At 40.1% G+C, this 20,363-nt stretch overlaps 1 protein-coding gene across 1 annotated transcript in view; it reads right to left on the reverse strand.

Annotated features, from left to right (window-relative positions):
• The window catches only part of TDP1 (tyrosyl-DNA phosphodiesterase 1), a 112,825-nt gene that overhangs the window by 35,970 nt on the left and 56,492 nt on the right, over positions 1–20,363 (reverse strand). Inside the window, exon 14 of the mRNA XM_065403143.1 lies at positions 2,877–2,979. Coding sequence (XP_065259215.1) covers positions 2,877–2,979 — 103 coding nt within the window. The remainder of the gene's footprint in view (positions 1–2,876; positions 2,980–20,363) is intronic.

Here is a 20,363-nt window from a genome sequence, read left to right on the forward strand (position 1 = left end):
CCACACCACCCAGCTCTGGGTCCTGCCTTCCCACTAGTTCCCCTTTCCCACAATCAAACTGACTGTGGGCAGCCCCTCCCACTTCCTGGTTGCGAGCAGGTAAGGACACCCCTCTGCAATAGGGGAGGCAGTAACTAGCAGAACTGGGTGGTGTAATGGCAGAGCTCCGTCCCTGCTGGCATGATGGACTGACGATGGGCCGGCCAAATTTGAGTCGCACTGCAACCTGGCACATGGGGTCCTGCTATTCCCCGTCTCCATTTTGCTCCCCCATAGACACAGGCTCCACCTCAAAGGGAGCCCATACACCAGGATCCTCATGGTCACAGGCTCCAGCTCCATCCCACCCAGCTCTGGTTACATCCCAAACATATTGGCATATGGAGGCACATGACTTTCCAAATTACACATGTGCAACGTATAGGGTTGTCAGCTAGTTATTATTATTGAGTGGCCCTGGGGAAACCAGTTTATTTCTACTTGTTACTCAAGTCATCAGATTCTGAAATAAGCATAGTCCCTTTGGCTGAGGGGACTTTTACCTCTGCTAGTCCCCATCTGTGTTTTTTGAATTGTGTGTTTTTAAGACTGGTAAATGCATATATGTGGCAAAACAAGAAAACAGAGCAGGAATCCACTACCTACACATGCTGGCCTTTGTTCCATCTGTAGTAGCTGAGTAGATGTGTGTTAATAACGCAAAGAGATCTGTCCTTTAAATGCCTCACCCGTCTCAAGTAAGCTCACTTTGCTTGGCAGCAGCTGTAGACAGCAAAAGCCAGTTTGCCAGAACGTTGTTCACTCCCTTGAGGTCAGCTGCTGACAAAGTCATCAAATAAATCTTGACCCAGCCAGGCGATAGTTTCTGCCTGAGTCACTTCATGTCTATCATCAACAGTTATTAAAATGAGCTTCTTTTTCCTATTTCTTATAGAGTTTATTGAAACCAAAATGATCACCCCTTCTAGTCAATTATGAGGTTTTCTAATTTCACAACCCAGCATTGTCACTAAATGTTCTGCTGTACATCAGGAGAACACCATTTGAGGTGTTATTACAAGTCTTAGATAATTCATAAGGACTTCTGAGAGCAACATGTTTTGCTTCCCTATGATTTTAGTGATTAAAAAATCAGGGAAATGCTGCCACCACTATTGGAAGTCACCCAGTACTTGCTTTCAATTGCTTAGTAAGTGTCAAGAGTGTGATGCGGCACTTCTCCCATGATAAAAAGCCTCAGCAGGAAACTATCAATTCTATTGTAGCAATTAGAGACTGTAATTACCAAATTATTATGCATAAATATTTTCGTAAAATCTCATTCTTTAAAAATGCTCTGTTGGTTAGTTATATACTGTCAAATTAAATGATGAAATTATGTGCTTGGTGGACATGATCTTGGAGGGATGAAGAGAAATTTTGTTCCCATGGAAGACACACCTAAAAATTTTTAGTCTATAGATTGTTTTCTCTGGCAGCCAGAGAATCATCTCCCTGAATAGGGATGAATTTTGTAGGCCTTTAGGCAGGAGGGAATTTGAATGCTTTCTGAACATAGACCAACTGTTGATGCTGCTCTCATTTTGATAGCAACAGATTCATGTAGCACTATCCAGCCTTTGAGGATTTGTTTTGTTTTCTACCTAGGAATTATTTTTAGCGTGCTCATCTACAAAAAAGTAGAACACAAAGCAGCAATAACAACATACTAACACACTTTGCAATTACATTGCATTTTTTATCTGAAGATTTCACAAACTTTACAAATCTATCCCTGTTTTGCATGAGGAAACTGAGGCTCACACAGGTTAAAGCCAAAATTTTCAAACACATGTTCTCTCAATTTGGGTACCCAACCAGACATAGCTAAGTCTTGATTGACAGAGGTGATAAGTACATGCAATTTCTACTGACTTCAACTGGATTTGTGCATGCTTAATCGCTCTGAAAAATCAGACCATAAGTGTTAAAGTAACTAAAAACGGAGATAGGCCAATGTAGTGGATGTGCAGTATTTGAACATTTTTGCCTATTTGCCCTACAATGAGCCAAGTAGCAGAGTACGAAAGGAACCCAGGCCTCCTGACTCTCAGTACTCTGCTCTACTCCTTCCCCTCATATTCTCTCTCAGAACAGAGATTTTATCTACTGAGCATATCCAGTAGCAACGCTTCAACTTTCCAATTCTGCCTTTGATAACTAGACTGGAAACTACTGATACCATAGTAACAAAGAAATTTGAAAATCTGCTCTTTCAAAGCAGTGAGTCTGGGAAAGGGCAAGGTGGAACTGTCCACTGGATTTCTGTCCACTGTCCATCAGTGGATTTCAGGAAAGTGATCAGAGGGGATTAGAAATTTTATTTTCAGCTCCAAATGACCAATTGTGTGTGACAAAATATGATTCTCCCTTTCTGAACCCACAGGGCATTGTACTCAACAAAATGGGTGCAGCAAAAGATCTTAAAAGTAGAGATTAATTAGCTCTGAAAGTATGACAACACATTTCTGCTGAGTTACGCAGAGTCTCAGTCCAGACTCAGAGAGTAATCTCAGAGCGGAGCTAGCAAAAGATTCTGAATCTTATCCATAAAGTATTGCATATTACTGTATTTACCATAAGGAGACTATGAAAACCCGTCTAGGTACCAAATTCCTGCCTGATGTATGGGTAAACATATGGGTTTTCTTTAAAGCACTAAGTTCTATAACTCTAAAAAAACTACTAAACCTCCCCCCCAAAAAAAATTAAACAAAAGAAATAATAAACAAGTATACAATGGGATAGAATAATGTGGTTACAGACTTTTTTGTAAGATATCAGCATTTGCAGACTGTCACAGTATCTAGGCTTTCATTGCTGAATTATGAACTTACAAATGCTGAAGGCAGGAAAAGGACTCCAAGTTCATATGAACGAATCATCAGTTGCGTGCCGTTTTTCTCCAGAGCTCCCCAGGCAGCTTTGGAAAGATTGGCACTGCAAAGAGACAGACAGCAGGTCAGTGTGGCACAATCTTCACAGCAGCAAAACACTCAAATACTACAGCTGCAACAACAATGTACTTGAATTAGAAGTAAAACCTTTCCCCAACCAGAAAGTCCTTTCACAAAGAGAATAATTAGGGCCTTGATCCTCATTACTAGTCCCTCAGTGCAGTGGGGAACTGTGTAAGTGCCACATAACAGGGCAGTCGTGCAGTACATCTATAGATAAGTACTATGTATTATGAAATTCAATATGAATTTAGTATAGTTGATGCTCCCAGATTCACAATGTGCAAATAACCAACTTCAGCCTTTGCATTATTACCTGGGAACCTGAATAAGGAATCGTGACTAACCAACCACATTTGGCCTTTTCCCTTATCTATCATCCCTGGAGATGAAAGGCTCTCTCCCTAAATGGGATTATCTTACATTTCTTGAGACATTTATGAACGAATATGTATGGAAAATTAATAAAGCATAAGGCATTTTCCCTCATAGACATTTTCTCCTTTGATAAACTCCATGAAGATTTATTACTTTATAAAACAAATAATTTTTAAAGCAAATGTTACATTATACTTTCAGCCCATAATGTCCCTGCTCCCTTATCAGCAAGAGAATAGCTTTCAAATTGAATCTGAATCAAGAAAATATACGCGGTTCCATTATGAAAATCTGTTCACATTAAATTTGAACTGATAAACACATAATAGATGCCTTCTAGCTGGGGGTGAGGAGGGAGATTGATTTTGCATTAGTGATCTGAGTTGGCTGGATCAGTACCTAGTTTGGAACATAAGAGCTGACATATAGGGTCAAACCAATGGTCGATCTAGCCCAGTAACCTCTGTCTGACAGTGCCAGTGCCAGAGCTTCACAAGGAGTATACAGAAAAGGGCAGCTGAAGAATCCTCACCAAACAAGGAAGGAATTTTAAAAGCCAGTATACAAAAACTGAAATCAAGTACTTCTCTAATATTTTGACCTCTAAGGATATGAACATAAATATTATGAATAAGATATGCTGACAAACATTAATCTATTTTCTTCTATTAATCTATTATTCTTTTGTCTTTGGGAAAATAAAGACTGTTTTCTTGAAGATAGGCTTGAGAGGAATTTTATAGCTTGGGAAATGAATAAATCATGTTTCATCTTTGAGTATTTGTCCACATGGATCCCTCTCTTGGTGCTCATGCATGCGAGACTGGATTCTTTTGGCCAGCAGAGTTCATTGGGGCCACACCCCTACACGTCCTCGCACCACCCAAGGGTATAAAAGGGCAGGCGCAGACCCTACTGTCCTTCAGTTCTTTCTTACCGCCCATGGCAGAACGACTGAACCGCTGCACTGTCCGCCTGCTTTCCTAGCAACCAAGAAAGAAAAAAACTAAACCACTGTGCTGAAAACCCAGAGATTAAATCTTGCCCCTCGTATGACATTTCTATACCACTAAGTGATGGGCATTCTAGGTGCTTTTTTGTTTAGGCAAGGAGCGTATTCCAGAATGTTGCTCTATCTGCCATTCATTTTCCAAAGGCCCACCTGAGATTATTCCTTCTGGAGTGCTCCAGGAAGGCCTCTTTGGACACAGAAAGGAAGGACCTAACAAAGGCACAGTCCCCTGCCCAGTCCCTCTTAATGAGTGCCCTGGAGAGCCGCGATTCTACCCCAAGCTCCAGGGAAACATTGGACCCCAGTCACGGGCTTCAATCTCTGTCGCAATAGCTTCGAAAAGGTGCAGGAAGGATCATCATCGCTCCAGAGTTGAGCGGAGACACAGGTCACCCTCCCCCAGCGCCTATGAAAAACAGACACAAAAATCACCATAGGTCTCACTCTTCTCAAACTCAAAGGGCAGCCAACATCCTGAGAAAGAACCCTCTGGTGCCTTGGTACCAACTATTAAACAGGTGCCTATAGTATCTCCACTGCACCTCTGGATCATCCTTCTTCTGGTACTGACCTCCTCACTAGCCAGTTCCTCAGCATCATCCCTATTGGCACCTAGAGCATGTGTGTGTACTGGGTGATTTAGCTGTGGGCCCAATACAGGAGTCACCTTGCTGGATAGGCTGAAGGTGGTGCTGGTCAGACTCCTGGTCATGAGACCTCGGTAACACAAACAAAATAGGTAATACCAACTCTATCCCCTACTTGAGTACAAGTGACATCAGAGTGCCTTAGTATGCCTGAAAGGGTAGCCTCACCTGCGGAGATGGTGTGTTCCTTCTCATCGTCCCCATCGGTACACAGGAGGGTTCCTTTCCCATTCACCCTCCTATCCCTTCACAAGGATCACAATGGGAATCCAGGAGGGACTTTAGGGACTGCTCTCGGCAGGAAAAGGCATGGACTTCAGAGACCAGCCCCACAGTATCCTTCTCTGCCTCCACCAATCCAAGATTCATGTGCCTATCAACCTTGGCCCTACTAGGCACCCTGGGGTATGCAACCCACATACTTGCAAGCCAGTAACTACTGCCCCCACTCCCAGGGCTAGATCCTCTTCTCCTAAGAGGCAATATAGATGTTTCCAGCCAGGTCAATTAATACAGCCTCAGATACTAAAGAGATGGGAAGAAGAGAGAAGCGTATATCAGACAGATGAGGGAGAACAATTAATCCTGGCCACAATTCCCTTATCCTTCCCTAATGAAGCAGTGAACCCCTCAATGTTTTCTCCAGTTGATGATTTTAAGGCATTCCAACACATTAAATGCATGGCAGAGGCTCTTGACATAACAGTGGAGGAGATGCAAGAGAAACCACACAAACTGCTAGACATTCTGCACTCTCCCTTCCTTGCTTGGTAGGTTTGCAATACTGATAAATAAGGGGATTACTGGAGCTTCCAAAAGACCTCCTGCCTCAATTCAAGCCACATCCAAATGTGCTGACAAAAAGTTATCAAGTCCCTTCCAAAGGTTCTGAGTACTTTTATTCTCCCCTTGTAACAAGGATCTCTTGTTGTAGCTACTCTCCAGAGATCCAAATCCTAAACAAGGGCTTCCCAAATCAACACTTAGGGAGAAAGACCTTAAAGCTGGACCTATTTGGATGAAGTCTGTCAGCCAGCCTCCAGATGCTAGTAGCTAATTACCAAGCGCTTCTCAGAAAATATAATTATTTACACTAATCTCAGTTTATGAACAGGTTCATTTTGGAACACACGGAAAAACTAAAATCTATAATGAATGAAGGGCAGCTGTGTGAAAATGAAAAGTTAATTTAAAGAGAGCTGATTAGGCTCCTAGGTGAACTGGTTCACATCCACACAGATTCTCTATGATTCTGACACATATTGCTTATTGAAACAAAGATGACTCAGACTCCTTTTTTATAATTTACAGATAAGCAAGCCTTATAAATCCTAAAAAAAATCAAGGAGGTTCTGTCTACTTGGTTATAAACACTACTACTGGGGGAATTCTGTGCCAAAAAACTAAAAATTCTGCAAAATTCTGCATATTGTATTTGTCAAAATAACACAATATAATCATGTCAGTTACAATTATTTTGGTACTTTATTTCAAAATATTTGTCAGCAAGTATGTCTAACAATACAGACCAAAAAAAAAGTTTTTTGACAAATAGATTCCTTACTAGGCATATTAATACAGAACTCTGTGTAATTCATTCAAATTACAACATAGAACAGTATTTCCTGCACATGTCAGAAGCAGTGCAAAGGCTTTGGGGAGTCAGGGGTAACAGAAGAGCTGAGGGAGAGGGAAGGAGCCTAGGAGTGAACCTGGAGGGTGTTGGGTGCCGGTGGGAGGGTTTTTCTTGGGGGTGGGGGGGGGCGGGGGGATTGTTAGGGTGTTGGAAAGTCTCCTCCATGCAGACCCTGGCTGACCCCAAGCCTCTCCCATTCAGTCAGGCACATCTGTCTCTGTTCCCACACCCCTCCTCCCCATGGGTCTCTGCAGCCCCCCTTCCCTGTCCCAATCCTCAACGCTGTTACCCCACTAGCTCCTGAGCCCATGCTCCAGTCTGTCCCCCCACTAGCCATTCTGAACCCCAGTCTGTGACACCCCCCCAGCAGCCCTATGTGGCCCACTCTGTTCTAACCTGGCTCTGCTAGAAGGGTGCTGTGATGAACTCTACTTCTGGGGGAATTCTGCAGCACTGGGCATAGAATTTTGTATTTTCCCACATAAAATACATTTTGCCTAAAAGTGCTGCAGGTCCGCCTTTTGCCCACCAGAGACCACTGTGGTGCTAGAACAGCCAGCATGAACGCAGCTGGGTGTTCTGGCACTACAGCTACCTCTGGTGGGCAAAAGGCAGAACTGCAGCACTTCTTAGGTAAAATGTATTTTATGAGGGAAAATACAAAATTATGCGAGATGGGGGAATTCTGCGCACCTGCAGATGTGCGGAATTCCCCCAGGAGTAAAACACCCAGTAAGGAACTCACAGCAATGCAATCAGAATTTAGCTGGTTGAGTATTTTAATATTGAAATAAATTAAATCTTCCTCCTTAGATTTCACTTTTATGTGATTCCTAACTGTTTCATGACTCCCCCCCCCCCCATCACAGATAATACAAACCTGAATAGTACACTAATAAGCAGAAGTTTGGAAATTTTCACTTAACAATTCACAGCTGACAGTTTTAGGATTCTACACAAAGAAAAAAAACACACATCCAATGAGTATCTTTTAAAAGACTATGTTTAGGGGTTGCTTAAACTTGGCAAACTCTTTTTCTGGTACTTTCCCATGTGGACTTTACAGATGCTAATACATACATGCATGCATACAACCATTCTTTCAAACCCTCAAAAAAAATCAAAAGGCTGAGATGTCTCCCAGTTAATAAAAACAAAAGACAAAAAATAAGATAACAGGTGTTGGAACTCTTCAGTTCTTCTAGTCTTTGGGCTCATGTGGAACAGGAGATGTAGCTGGGCACAGCACTTTCATGCTAGCAGGCTCTTCAGGTGCTGGCAGACTAGTCACAGACTGGCTTAGCCTGTTGGTTGCCATCTTCACTTTGTTTCCCCTAAAGAGGCAAGCCTTGGGTATCAGGCGTATCAGTCTTCCCTCAAATGGCTTGTAGACCCAAGGGATAATGGACCTTCATTTTACACATGGGGAGAGTCTCGACTGCTCCCCTTTATAGCACCACCTTCAGAACTCTTCAGTGAGTTCAGAGAAGTGGTGAGTGGTACGAAGTATGACTTGAATTGAGTCAGCCTTGCCCAGTCAGGTTAGAGATGGGTAATATTTAGATTAGTGTTGGATTGGAAAAGTCATGCTTAAGCCAACAATTTTTTATATATATATATATATATATATATATATATATATATATATATATACATACATATATATATATATACATACATATATATATATATACATACATATATATATATATACATACATATATATACACACACACACACACGATCCTCAACAAAAAAAATCAAAATGAAAGCGGCACAAAACCACTTTTGAGGAAGATCACAAGGCCCCCACTCGGGATGAGAAGGTCTTGCACTGATATCTGGCACTATTCATGGAAAACGGGCCATCAAAATTCTATGAAAATAACAGATAGCAAAAACAGCAGCAACTCAACATGCATCCATCAGCAATGTTAAGAATAAATTTGGACATCTTATGACAGATGTTTGACTCTTTTCTTGCAAACACGACAATTTGGCAACAGTTCTAAGAGCTGGTTCATAAGATATGCAGCTTATCTCTTTGGAAATTTCCATCTTGTGGGGTAAATTTTACTTTTAAAGCTTATCAAGATAAAACCCATTCAAAATAAAAATAAGTAACATTTATGCAAGATCTGTATTCTCACTCACACTATTCCTCTCACAGCTGATAACCTACACTTCCCTACAAGCAGCCCTAGATCCATCATGTACAGCAGCATGGATCATTGCCACATCTGAAGCGATGAGGAGGTTGTCCTGTCTCCAAGCATCGGGAATATGGAAGGAGGTCCAAATCACAGTTGAGGACTCTCTTTTGGTGGACAATGACCTTTTTAAAGATCAATAAGGCATTCCACTCATTGAAGAACTTCATGGATATCCTGCGTTCCCTGAGCCTGTACATCCCAGCCCTAAGAAAGAAGCAAGACAGACCCAAGAGCTCCTTCAGATAGCATCGCTCTGCTCACTACTACTACTACAATCCTCAGAGGACTTTGGAACCACCAAGGAAGAAACAGGGATTTCAGTGCAGACAACCCTGTGCCTCTCTCTAAATTGTAGCACCATAAGCATCTTTCTCCTGGCAGTAAAACTAATGCCTTGAGAGCCCGACAGAATGTCCTGGGGATCTTTATTTCCATTTCCCCCCCCCCCCATTTGGCAACCATCTCTTTTTTGGGAAGTCTGAAAAGGGATCACCTCAGACCAACGGGTCTTATCGTTTATCAGCAGTGGGTACTAAATTCAATTCCAGTCCCCTCCTCATCCCTTTTCATCAGGGATCTCTCTCAAGAGAGGGAGTGAGCCTCTTGTTTCAATAACTCAAAAGTAGAGGAGGTGCCCTTAGAATTCAGGGGTAGGAGTTTTTATTCCTACTATTTTCTCATTCCAAGGAACAAGGGTTGGTATCGCATTTTGGCCCTTTGATGTCTCAACAAGTTTATATGTCGTTTCAAGTTCAGGATGACTCTGGTCTTCAGAATCCCTTCATTAGATCAAGACTAGCTTGTGGCTCTCCACTTCAAGATGCCTATTTCCATCTATCTATCTATCAAGTCAGCCCATAGGCAATGCCTCAGATTCCTAGTAGGAACATCTCTCCGAGTACAGGGTCCTGCTGTATGGTTTTTCCACAGCATCAAGAGTGTTTACCAAGTGCTAGGTAGTCACGGTAGTTCATCTAAGTAGACAAGGGATCCAGGTTTACCAGTATCTTGCTGACTGGTTGATCCAGGGGAGTTCACATTACCAGATGACTTGATTTGAGTAACCTTAAAGCTCTTTGCTACAATGGATCTCAAAGTCAACACAAGAATTCACAGGAGCCATGTTAGATTTTCAGGTCAGTGAGAGCTTAAATTCTACAAAAAAGATTCCAAGCTATAGCAAACCTCAACCAACCACCTTCAAACTCACCCAAAGACCTCAATGAGAGCATGCCTCTGACTTCAGGGACACACAGCCTCATGCAGCTATGCGACACTGTTTACCAGACTTTGCCTATGTGCCATACAAAGGTGGCTGAAATCAACATATCTACCCAACAAATACCACATGCACATGCTGGTCATGGTCCCACAAGAAGCCTTCTCCTCTTTAAACAGGTACAAAGACACACTTCAGATGTGCAAATAATGCATTAAGAACTCAATGATGCAGAACATCTTTCACAAGGAAGGATACACATCCATAGACCTATTTGACACAGAGGAGAACAAGTGTCAAGCTCCAAGAGGGATGCCAGTCTGACTCCCTTGTCAAATGTCTTGGCCATCTGCATGGACACCCGGACTGATTTATGCCATTCTGCCAATCCCCATGATACTGAGAGTTCTGAATAAGCTAAAATAAAATGCAGGATCCATGATCTGATAGCCCCAGCATGTGCCAGGCAGTTTGGTATTCAGATCTCGTGAATGTCTCAATGCAGCCCCCACTAGCTTTAACTGCTCTATTCAATGTAGTATCACAGCACAAGAGTCAGATACCCAGATCATTACATCTAACAGCCCACATACTGGCTGTTTGACATCCACTGAAGAAAGATGTTCAGCTGAAGTTCAGAGCTTTTTTTAACAAAGCAGGAAAGCCTCAACTATGCCAATACATAGTTAAGAGGAAGAGGTTTTCCCACTGGGCATCTCAGTAGAAGCAGTCTCCTTTGACAACACCATTTAATCAATATTGGACTATTAACTAGCCTTGAAACACTCAGGACTTTCTATTAGTTCCATAAAGGTCAATTTATCAGCAATATCTGCACATCACTGTCCTATCCAAGGTAACACCATTGTTTTCCATCTGACAGTGGCAAGATTTCTTACATTTTTCTCACAGAATGGGAGTCCTTCCCTCCTGGGACCTCAATATAGTGTTAACAGGGTTCACAGATTCCCAAGCCAGATAATTCTCTGATCACCTAAGTCTGACCTCCTATATAACACAGGCCATAGAATTTCTCCAAAATAATTCCTTTTGAGTCTCAGTAAATTGTCCCAATGGTTAATTAATCCTCACTGTTTAAAAGCCTTATATCCAGACTGAATTTGTCTAGATCCAATGGTTGGAAGTTGAAGCATGTTATATCTTCCTCTGCTTGACTGAAGAGCCCATAATTAATTTGGGTTCCTCATGTAGGCACTTACAGACTGTGTTCAAGTCGCCCTATAACCTCCTCTTTGTTAAGGTAAATAGATTGAGCTCCTTACAGTCTGTCACTAAAATACAGGTTTTCTCATCCTTTAATCATTCCTGTGGCTCTTCTCTGAACCCTCCAATTTTTCAATATCCTTCTTGAATTGTGGACACCAGAACTGGACAGAGTATTCCAGCAGGGGTTGCACCAGTACCAAATACAGAAGTAAAATAACTTGTCTACTCTTTTCTTGAGATTCCCGTTTATGCATCCAGAGATGGCATTAGCCCTTTTGTCCACAGGGTCGCACTCAGAGCTCACGTTGAGCGTATTACCCCCCAGTCCCCTCCATATCTTTTGTCAAGAGTCACTGCTTCCTAAGTCTCCCATCTTGTACGTATGGCCTACATTCTTTATTCCTAGGTGTATAAATTTAGCCATGTCAAAATTCATATAATTTGCTTGAGTCCAGTTTACCAAGTGATCCAGGTCACTCTGTATCACTAACTGGTCTTCTTCATTATTTATCACTTCTCCAATCTTTGTGTCACGTGCAAACTATCACTGATGATTTTATGTTCTCTTCCAGGTCACTGATAAAAATGTTAAATAGTGTAGGGCCAAGAATCAATCTTTGTGGGACCCCACAAGCAACACAACCACTCAATGATGATTCCCTATTTACAGTTACATTTTGGCACATCAGCCAGTTTTTAATTAATTTAAGTGTGCCATGTTAATTTTGTATTGTTCTACTTCTTTTAATCAAAATGTCATGCAGTACCAAGTCAAATGCCTTATAGAAGCTTAAGAATATTACATCAACTCTATTATCTTTATCAAACTTGATATCTTTTTTTGATGAGAGTACAAGTTAGTTTGTTCTGTTTTCCAGAAAACCCACGCTCCACACTACCTTTGGGACATTAGCAATCTTCCAATAGCATCAGTCAATCAAGACTGACTTTTTAGTAGCCTTTACATCAGCTTGACTGGCTGGGGAGATTCAGGCTCTCGTGGCAAGTCCCCCTTATATATGTTTCATAAAAACAGTGTTATTTTCAGGCTCATCCCAAGTTTTTGCCCCAAATTGTTTCAGAATCCTATATGAACCAATTAATTAATGTCTCAGTTGTCTTCTCTCACACTCACTCAACCTTGGAGGAAGCTACTTCATACTCTTGATGTAATAAGGGCATTACCATATTATCTTAACAGGACAAAATTACTCAGGAACACACCTAGGCTGCTCGTGGCCTTTGCAGAGATGGTTAACGGTCAGGCAATATCTTCACGGAGATTAGAAAAATGGACCTTCAAATGTAGAAGAACATGTTTTGAGCTAGCCAGGTTAGACCTATCTAGCCATATAATAGCTCATTTCACTAAGGCTCCGGCAGCCTCAGCTGCCTGTTTGATGACTGTCCCTATTTCCAGAGGCTGTAGGGCAGCTATGTGGAGCTCAGTCCACACTTTTACTAGACACTATTCTTTGGTAGAGGCTTCCAGATCAGATGCCCATTTTAATAGAGCTGTCCTATAATCCTTGTTTAGACAGGACTACCTGTTTCCAAGAAAACAGGTAACTGCTTGCTAGTCACCAAGAGTGGGATACACGTGGACAATCACTCAAAGAATGGTTACATACCTTATAGTAACTGTGGTTTGAGATGTTTTTTCCACATGGCTCCCATGACCCACCTCCTTCCCTGCTATTAAGAAGTCCTACTCCTTCTTTGATTCTGTATTGGCAAAGGAACTATGGGATGTTGGGGCATGTTCCCTTCATTAAATGTCCTTAGATGGCTGTGTGTGGGGGGGGGGGGGGGAAGTCGGGGGGGTGAGGCAAAAGGATATCTAGGGTATGAATGCAACCCCAGTGGACACTAGCAGCCAAAAGATTCTGATCTTATGCACACAGGTTCCTGTGCGCCAAGAGTGAGATCTATGTGGATGAAATACCTTGAAAAAACAAACAGTTAGATATATGAGGAAATTTTATATATCTAGATCTATCTAGATATATAGCATTTTCTCATATATCTATCTCGATATAGATACAGAAATAGCCAACCTCACCAAATTCCTAAAGAAAAATTTCCCTTTTACAGTGACAAGATCTATTAAAAAACCACAAACGTCCTGCATGGTAGAAATGAATTAATACTGATCAACTTCTGTGGACAACCTTTACATCATCTCCAAGAATCACAGAGAAACATCTGGGGGGGGGGGGGGAAAATCACCAAATCAGCACGAATTAGTCCCGTATATTCAATGGTAAATCTCCTAAAATGTCTAAAAGACATTCAGTAGCAAGTACTGAACATTACTTCCATTTCTTAACTTATCTCACCACAGTATGGATACTTGAAAATACTCCTTACACTTGTATTTTGTATATTTACTTTCACTGTTGCACTGAGAATGACTGTCTACATCAAATAGAAAGAGAAATTGTTTCTTAAAAGAATAAATAAGATAAGGCAAATTACTGATTTCCCCTTGTGAGCCAAAGGTAAATGATAAAGAGAGTAAGAAAATAGTGGTATAATAGAATTCATTTGTTCTGTCCAAATTTTCTCTCCTGTTTTTTTTTGCCAAATATGACATGCATTTTGTACAACAGTACTATATAAGGGAAAATTAGTGAAGAATTTTAACTACCAGTTATTCCCCTTCACTGATTTCTGCATCAAATAGTGGGAAGCCTCCATTTAATTGATTGTAAGTGGTTATTTCCACTTGCAAAAATGTTTTGGTTATGGTCATCATGCTTTATTTTTATTAAATATTCATTCAGTTACATTCCTAAATTACTTCTTAAATGGATGATTAACTTATGCTGGTGGAAGCCAGGGTGAAGCCATTGTGCTTAAAAGCAGAATGCCGATATCAGGGTGTTGAGCCAAAGCTGCAAAAGCACAGAAGCACCCAGGTTTACTGAAAAGGCAGGGACAACCTCTTATAGTTCTGGGTGAACTCTCAAAGCATCACCCTATCTTTGACGGAATTATGTAACATTAAGAGACACACTAGCTGGGATATAACTTAATTTCTCTCAAGAAAAGACAGTGGACACATTAGATACATTATGTTAAACCAAAAAGACACTGGTCAAATTCTGTCATGTCCTATTCCCTTGCACTTGTATTGGTGGGATTGTACAAGGTATAAGAAAAAACACAGTATTTAGTCTAGGGCGTCTAATTAAGTTAACATTCATACAGTGATTTTACATCACACACACTATGTTCCCTATCCTGAAGGCACTTTAGCATGTGTATAACTTTACTCATGTGTAACCCCACTGATTTCTAATGGTTCTTCTCATGCAGTCAAATAACGCATGAGAGTGTGTGTGCAGGATTGGGGTCTATATGAGGGAATGCAATATATAATCATATTTACCCTCTTTGTAAAGTGCTTTGAGCTCTACAGATGAAATGTGACACATAAAAGCTAAGTACGATAATAGGTAAAAAGCACTATTCAGTATTGGGTTAAGATAATGCATAGAAAATTAGCCCAAAGGTAAATGTTTGAAAAAGCTAAACCCTTGTTTTCAGAATGGAAACGGATTTGTAACTTAACTACTGCAACAAAAATATCCAAATAGTCTGGGTGGCTAACATTTTCAGCCTAAAACTACCCCTAGATTTTGAAACCAAGAGGAGGAGGAGAGTCAATTGAGAGTGAAATTAAGGTTTAAAGAGGATTGATATGAGAAGGAGAAGAACAAACAAAAAATAAATGGAGGCATCTGGAAGAAAGGAACAGTTAAAAAAAAACAAGATTAATATTTTTGGCAAAACTCCTAAGCTTATGCTGTTGACTATTTTCCCCCTACAGCCACCACTCCTCCAACCTCCCCTTCCAAACCCTAAGTCCACTTAAGGTGCTTCTGTATCAGCATAGGCAGCAATCAACACTTTGCACTTAAACGAATGGCTAGGGTGGGCTAACAGTAGGGCTGACAGACCCCTGAGGAGATCAATTTCATCAGCTCCATGTCAGCCCTACTGTCCACCAACCTAGGGAACAGACATGCGAAAACTGATCCACGATCCAGGAATCCCAAGTTCAGCTATCCGTTTTTACTGTAATTTTAAAGAAGTAAACCAAGATATGTAGAATTTGGGACTAGAGAGCAGCCGTTGTTCACGTAGTCCATTCCTCACTATGAAGGGGCTGCATCTGACATCAGGTACATCTAGCCAACCCTTTCAGTAGCATTAGTGTTCAAAGCTTAACAGTTTGATGTTCAATATTCTCTTTTTCTATACGCAGCAAGCCTCACACCTCAGCTTCCCTGTTAGACAATGACAGCAGAGAAATTTAGTAAGTGATCTCTACCAATACTTCTCCCCCCCCCCCCCCCGCCCCACAATTTTGACCTACGTTTAAAAGTTACTTCTAATTGTTAACAGTGAGGAAAATCATAGAATGACACCCAATTTAAACTACAGTTGGGAAAAAATAAGTACTTGTCTCTAGCAAATCTTTTGGTTAGAGTTATAATCCACACTCTGTTTGACTGTATTAGCACATGTATACTATCAAGAGTGAATAGATTTGAATATGCTAATGTTCCATAGGGATCTCTTGCTAAGGAGAGGGTCTCATCAGGAGCAAGCACAACATACAACAGTAGCAACTTCATAGCATTAGCTAATATTAGCTTGTACCATTGCTGACACATGCACACGTCCTCAATATTTCAAATGGAAATTCTGTTCTAGTTAAAAAAAGGGTACACTATTTTGAACTTCACTCCAGAACTAAGTCACTGTCTCTCTGCAGCAGTGACTTTCAGCAGCATTCTTTGAAATATACCAATTTTTCACTAGAATATTGGACTTTCAGAGGAGACATACATACCAGCTAACATTTCTGAGTTTTACTGAGCACCATTAAACTTTTTAAAATTGCCCTTTGAGCATACTATTTAAATCAGGCCAAGCTGAACAAATATTATTACCCCCTTCCCCAAATACCCCCCCCACCCCCACAAAACACCAGAAATACATTTGTGTGGGGGCTTGGGGCCTGGAATATTAAACTCCGAGCAATGAAATCATAAATGACAATATTTGGACATAACTAGCTATTAGCAACTCAGCATGTATACAGCCCAATGCGCTGCAGAGATATACTCTTCAAACGAAACAAATACAGATTTCATCTACTTGACACATTAATATTCCCAAAGACTTTAATCATGGTACAGAATAACATCACGATTTCTTATTTATGTTACCCTAATGTGCTCCTTTCAACCAACTTACTTTTATTCATAAAACTACTTTCTACCTTATCTTAATTGATCCAGTCCCTGGGATGACTATCCTCTGTGTAGCAACACACAAAATTTTCTAGAAAAAGATTAAAAAAAAAAAAAAAGGCTACACCCAACAACTATGCGCCTTCCTTATGTACAAAATGACACTTACTACAGTTAAGCGTGGAAGAATTCATTTCTTTTTTTTATAATTTTGATGGATAATACTAATATTTATTTTAAGCATTTTTAAAGATTATTTAAATATTCACAATTGCTTAAAACCCATAAGATCATGCATTTTTTCAATTTTTTGTCTAAATTTTCACTGTTGCAGGAAATTATGGGGAGAGGCCTGACAATTTTTTAATGATACTGGATGCTGAGATTCAAAAAGTTAAAGCTTTATCACCATTAAGACAAAAATTGTCCACATCACATCAAACTATTGGGGCTGTCAAGCGCTTAAAAAAATTAAATTGCAATTAATCACAATTAATCTCGCTGTTAAATAATAGAATACCATTTATTTAAATATTTTTGGATATTTTCTACATTTTCAAATATATTAATTTCAATTACAACACAGAAACAAAGTGTACAGTGCTCACTTTATATTTATTTTTGATTACAAATATTGACACTGTAAAAAAGAAACACACCTCTACCCCGATATAATGCTGTCCTTGGGAGTCAAAAAAATCTTACTGTGTTATAGGTGAAACCGCGTTATATCAAACTTGCTTTGATCCGACGGAGTGCGCAGCCTCGCGGCCCCCCCCCCCCCCCCCACCGGCGCTGCTTTACCACGTTATATGGGGTCGCGTTATATCGGGGTAGAGGTGTAGTATTTTTCAATTCACCTAATACAAGTACAGTAATGCAATCTCTTTATCATGAAAGTTGAACTTACAAATGTAGAATTATGTACAAAAAATAACTGCACTCAAAAACAAAACAATGTAAAACTTTAGAGCTGACAAGTCTACTCAGTCCTACTTCTTGTTCAGCCAATCGCTAAGACAAACAAGTTTGTTTACATTTGCAGGAGATAATGCTGCCCGCTTCTTGTGTACAATGTCACCTGAAAGTGAGAACAGGTTTTCGCATGGTGCTGTTGTAGCCGGCATCGCTAGATATTTACGTGCCAGATGCAGAAAAGATTCATATGTCCCTTCATGCATCAACCGTCATTCCAGAAGACATGCGTCCATGCTGATGGTGAGTTCTGCTCGATAATGATCCAAAGCAGTGCGGCCAGATGCATGTTTATTTGCATCATGAGAGTCAGATGCCACCAGCAGGAGGTTGATTTTCTTTTTTGGTGGTTCGGGTTCTGTAGTTTCCTCATTGGAGTATTGCTCTTTTAAGACTTCTGAAAGCATGCTCCACACCTCGTCCCTCTCAGATTTTTGAAGGCGCTTCAGATTCTTAAACATTGGGTTGAGTACTGTAGCTATCCCAAGAAATCTCACATTGGTACCTTCTTTGCATTTTGTCAAGTCTGCCGTGAAAGTGTTCTTAAAATGAACAACATGTGCTGGGTCATCATCCGAGACTGCTATAACATGAAATATATGGCAAATCAAACTCTAGTAAGTTCTCAAGCAGTATTTTTCTTACTTAACATGTGTTTGTAAATTTTGATCATCAATGGACTTTTTTGTGGATTTGTGCATGCACAGTGAAACTGACATTCACCAACAAAATCTAATTATTCCAAGCCTACTTATTGTTTCTCCTCTAAAGGAGGCAAAAGTTAAATGAAAGCTACAATTAAATAAGACATTTCCAAAATTAGTCTATTTTTTCCTACTTTTTCCAGGGGCCTGTTGCATAAGAGAATGGTCAAAGCTCACACTGCATTTCTGAGGTTGCAAGTTTGCTCCCATGGACTTTTTTTTTTTTTTTTAAACAAAAATAATCTCAAAGCAATAGTTAAGGGGTTAAGTGATCCATTTTATTGTTTGCAGAAAAATTCTTATAATATGTAGCACTGCCAAAGCTAGCAAGCCAAAAATAAGTCATGGCCCCCCAAAAAATCATTGGATTGACTGAAAAATCATGAGATATTTTTAACAGATTTTAGGTTGTTTTTGTTTTCTGAGTCTTTAGAATACACTAAGGTAATGTTTTCAAATTTTCTCCATAACGATGAGGGCTAGAAACTTCTTTTAAAAATACCTTCTACCTCTCCCCACACACATACAACCACACCCAAAGTTAACACTATCAAATCCCTAGACTCCAGCTTCTAAGGTGAGAAGGAAAACAATTTAAGACTCACAATAAAAGCTCAAAAGTTAGCAGCACATAAAAATTTTTCCTACCAAGATTATATTTTTAAAACTACTGACATATTGGAAAGTTGACTCTCTTGAAATTAGCCAATTTAAGAAAATTCATAGGCGGCATCCAATTAAACCGGTTCCCAAAATTATCCTAAACTGCTCAGCCAGAGATTTATTAGTATAAACAAATAAACCAAACTGGTTTAGATTTGCTCAGAATTGGCTTAACTCCATTCTCATCAATGTCAATGAGAGTTATCTCTGAAACCAAAGGGAACAGAATTAGGGCAATGCTGAGTGCTTCTGAAAATCCTACCCCATCTCCAATGAACATGCACTCATATAAACCAGGACTGAATATCGACCCTACTGATTAGCCACTGTCCAAAAGACTGAACTGAACGCTGCCTCACACAAACATAGATTTGGAAACACAGATGACATCGGGGAAGCATACATATAATTGTATCCTGTGTTAGTACTGGAAAATCCTTTACCTCCTTTGATGAGGATGACCAGAAAAGCTACTCTCATATACACAAATGAATTTCTCTAGTTTTAGAATCAGTTTCTTTAACTGGATACATTCTCTCTGGGGGTTGGTTGGAGCAGAAGCTTTGCTATCTATCGTTCTGCAAGGGCAAAGGACTCTAATGATCTATTATTTTGCTTTCCAAATTTAACAATAGTCACAGAAAAAATAAAAGGAGCATCATGACCGGAAATCTGAAAGAGACATTAAAGAGGAAGAAATTCCCATCTGTGAGTTGGTATTTGAGATTGTTTCTATACCTTCTAGTCCCTTCAAAAGCTGACTCTACCTTCTGTATTTGACATACCTCAAAAAAGAGTACCCTGTAGCACAGGCTAATTTATAGCTCAAAAATCTTTTCCCTCATTACATCTTTATACCAATCAATAGTTTTTGCTTGTTTGTTTCTAATAAAAAAAATGAGAAGTTAAAAGCCACAAGTCTTTGGGTAAATATAGTGAAAGTGGAAGTCACTTTGATGCCACTCCAGTAAAGAAATGTTTTGGTTTTTTTAAAATAAGACCATTCCAATCAGCTGCTGCTTTAGTGCTTCATCTGAAAGCAAGTGTTCCTGTAAAGCAGTAGCTTGCTGGCAGTTTCAGAGCAGCAGGTGAAGATCTGGAATAAAAAGCACAGCAGCAGGGAAGAAATTCTAGGGGGTAGGGGAAAGGTCACAGTTTATATATTTTTAAAGAAGGAAAATTGCAACCATGGATACAACTCAACCTAAATGTCTAGGAGGCAAAACAAGAATTGGAGATTTGCAGTTTTATTTGCTTCTGTGACTAAACCTTTAATCTAATTATAAAGCTCTGTTGGCTAGCGGTTAGAGTATGGGACATGGCGTCAGGAAATCAGATCTGCCATAGACATGGCGTCAGGAAATCAGATCTGCCATAGACATGGCATGACCTCAGGTAAATCTCACTCTCTGCCTTAATTTACCCA

This window comes from Emys orbicularis, chromosome 4 (assembly GCF_028017835.1).
Source record: "Emys orbicularis isolate rEmyOrb1 chromosome 4, rEmyOrb1.hap1, whole genome shotgun sequence".
Taxonomy (NCBI): Eukaryota; Metazoa; Chordata; order Testudines; family Emydidae; genus Emys; species Emys orbicularis.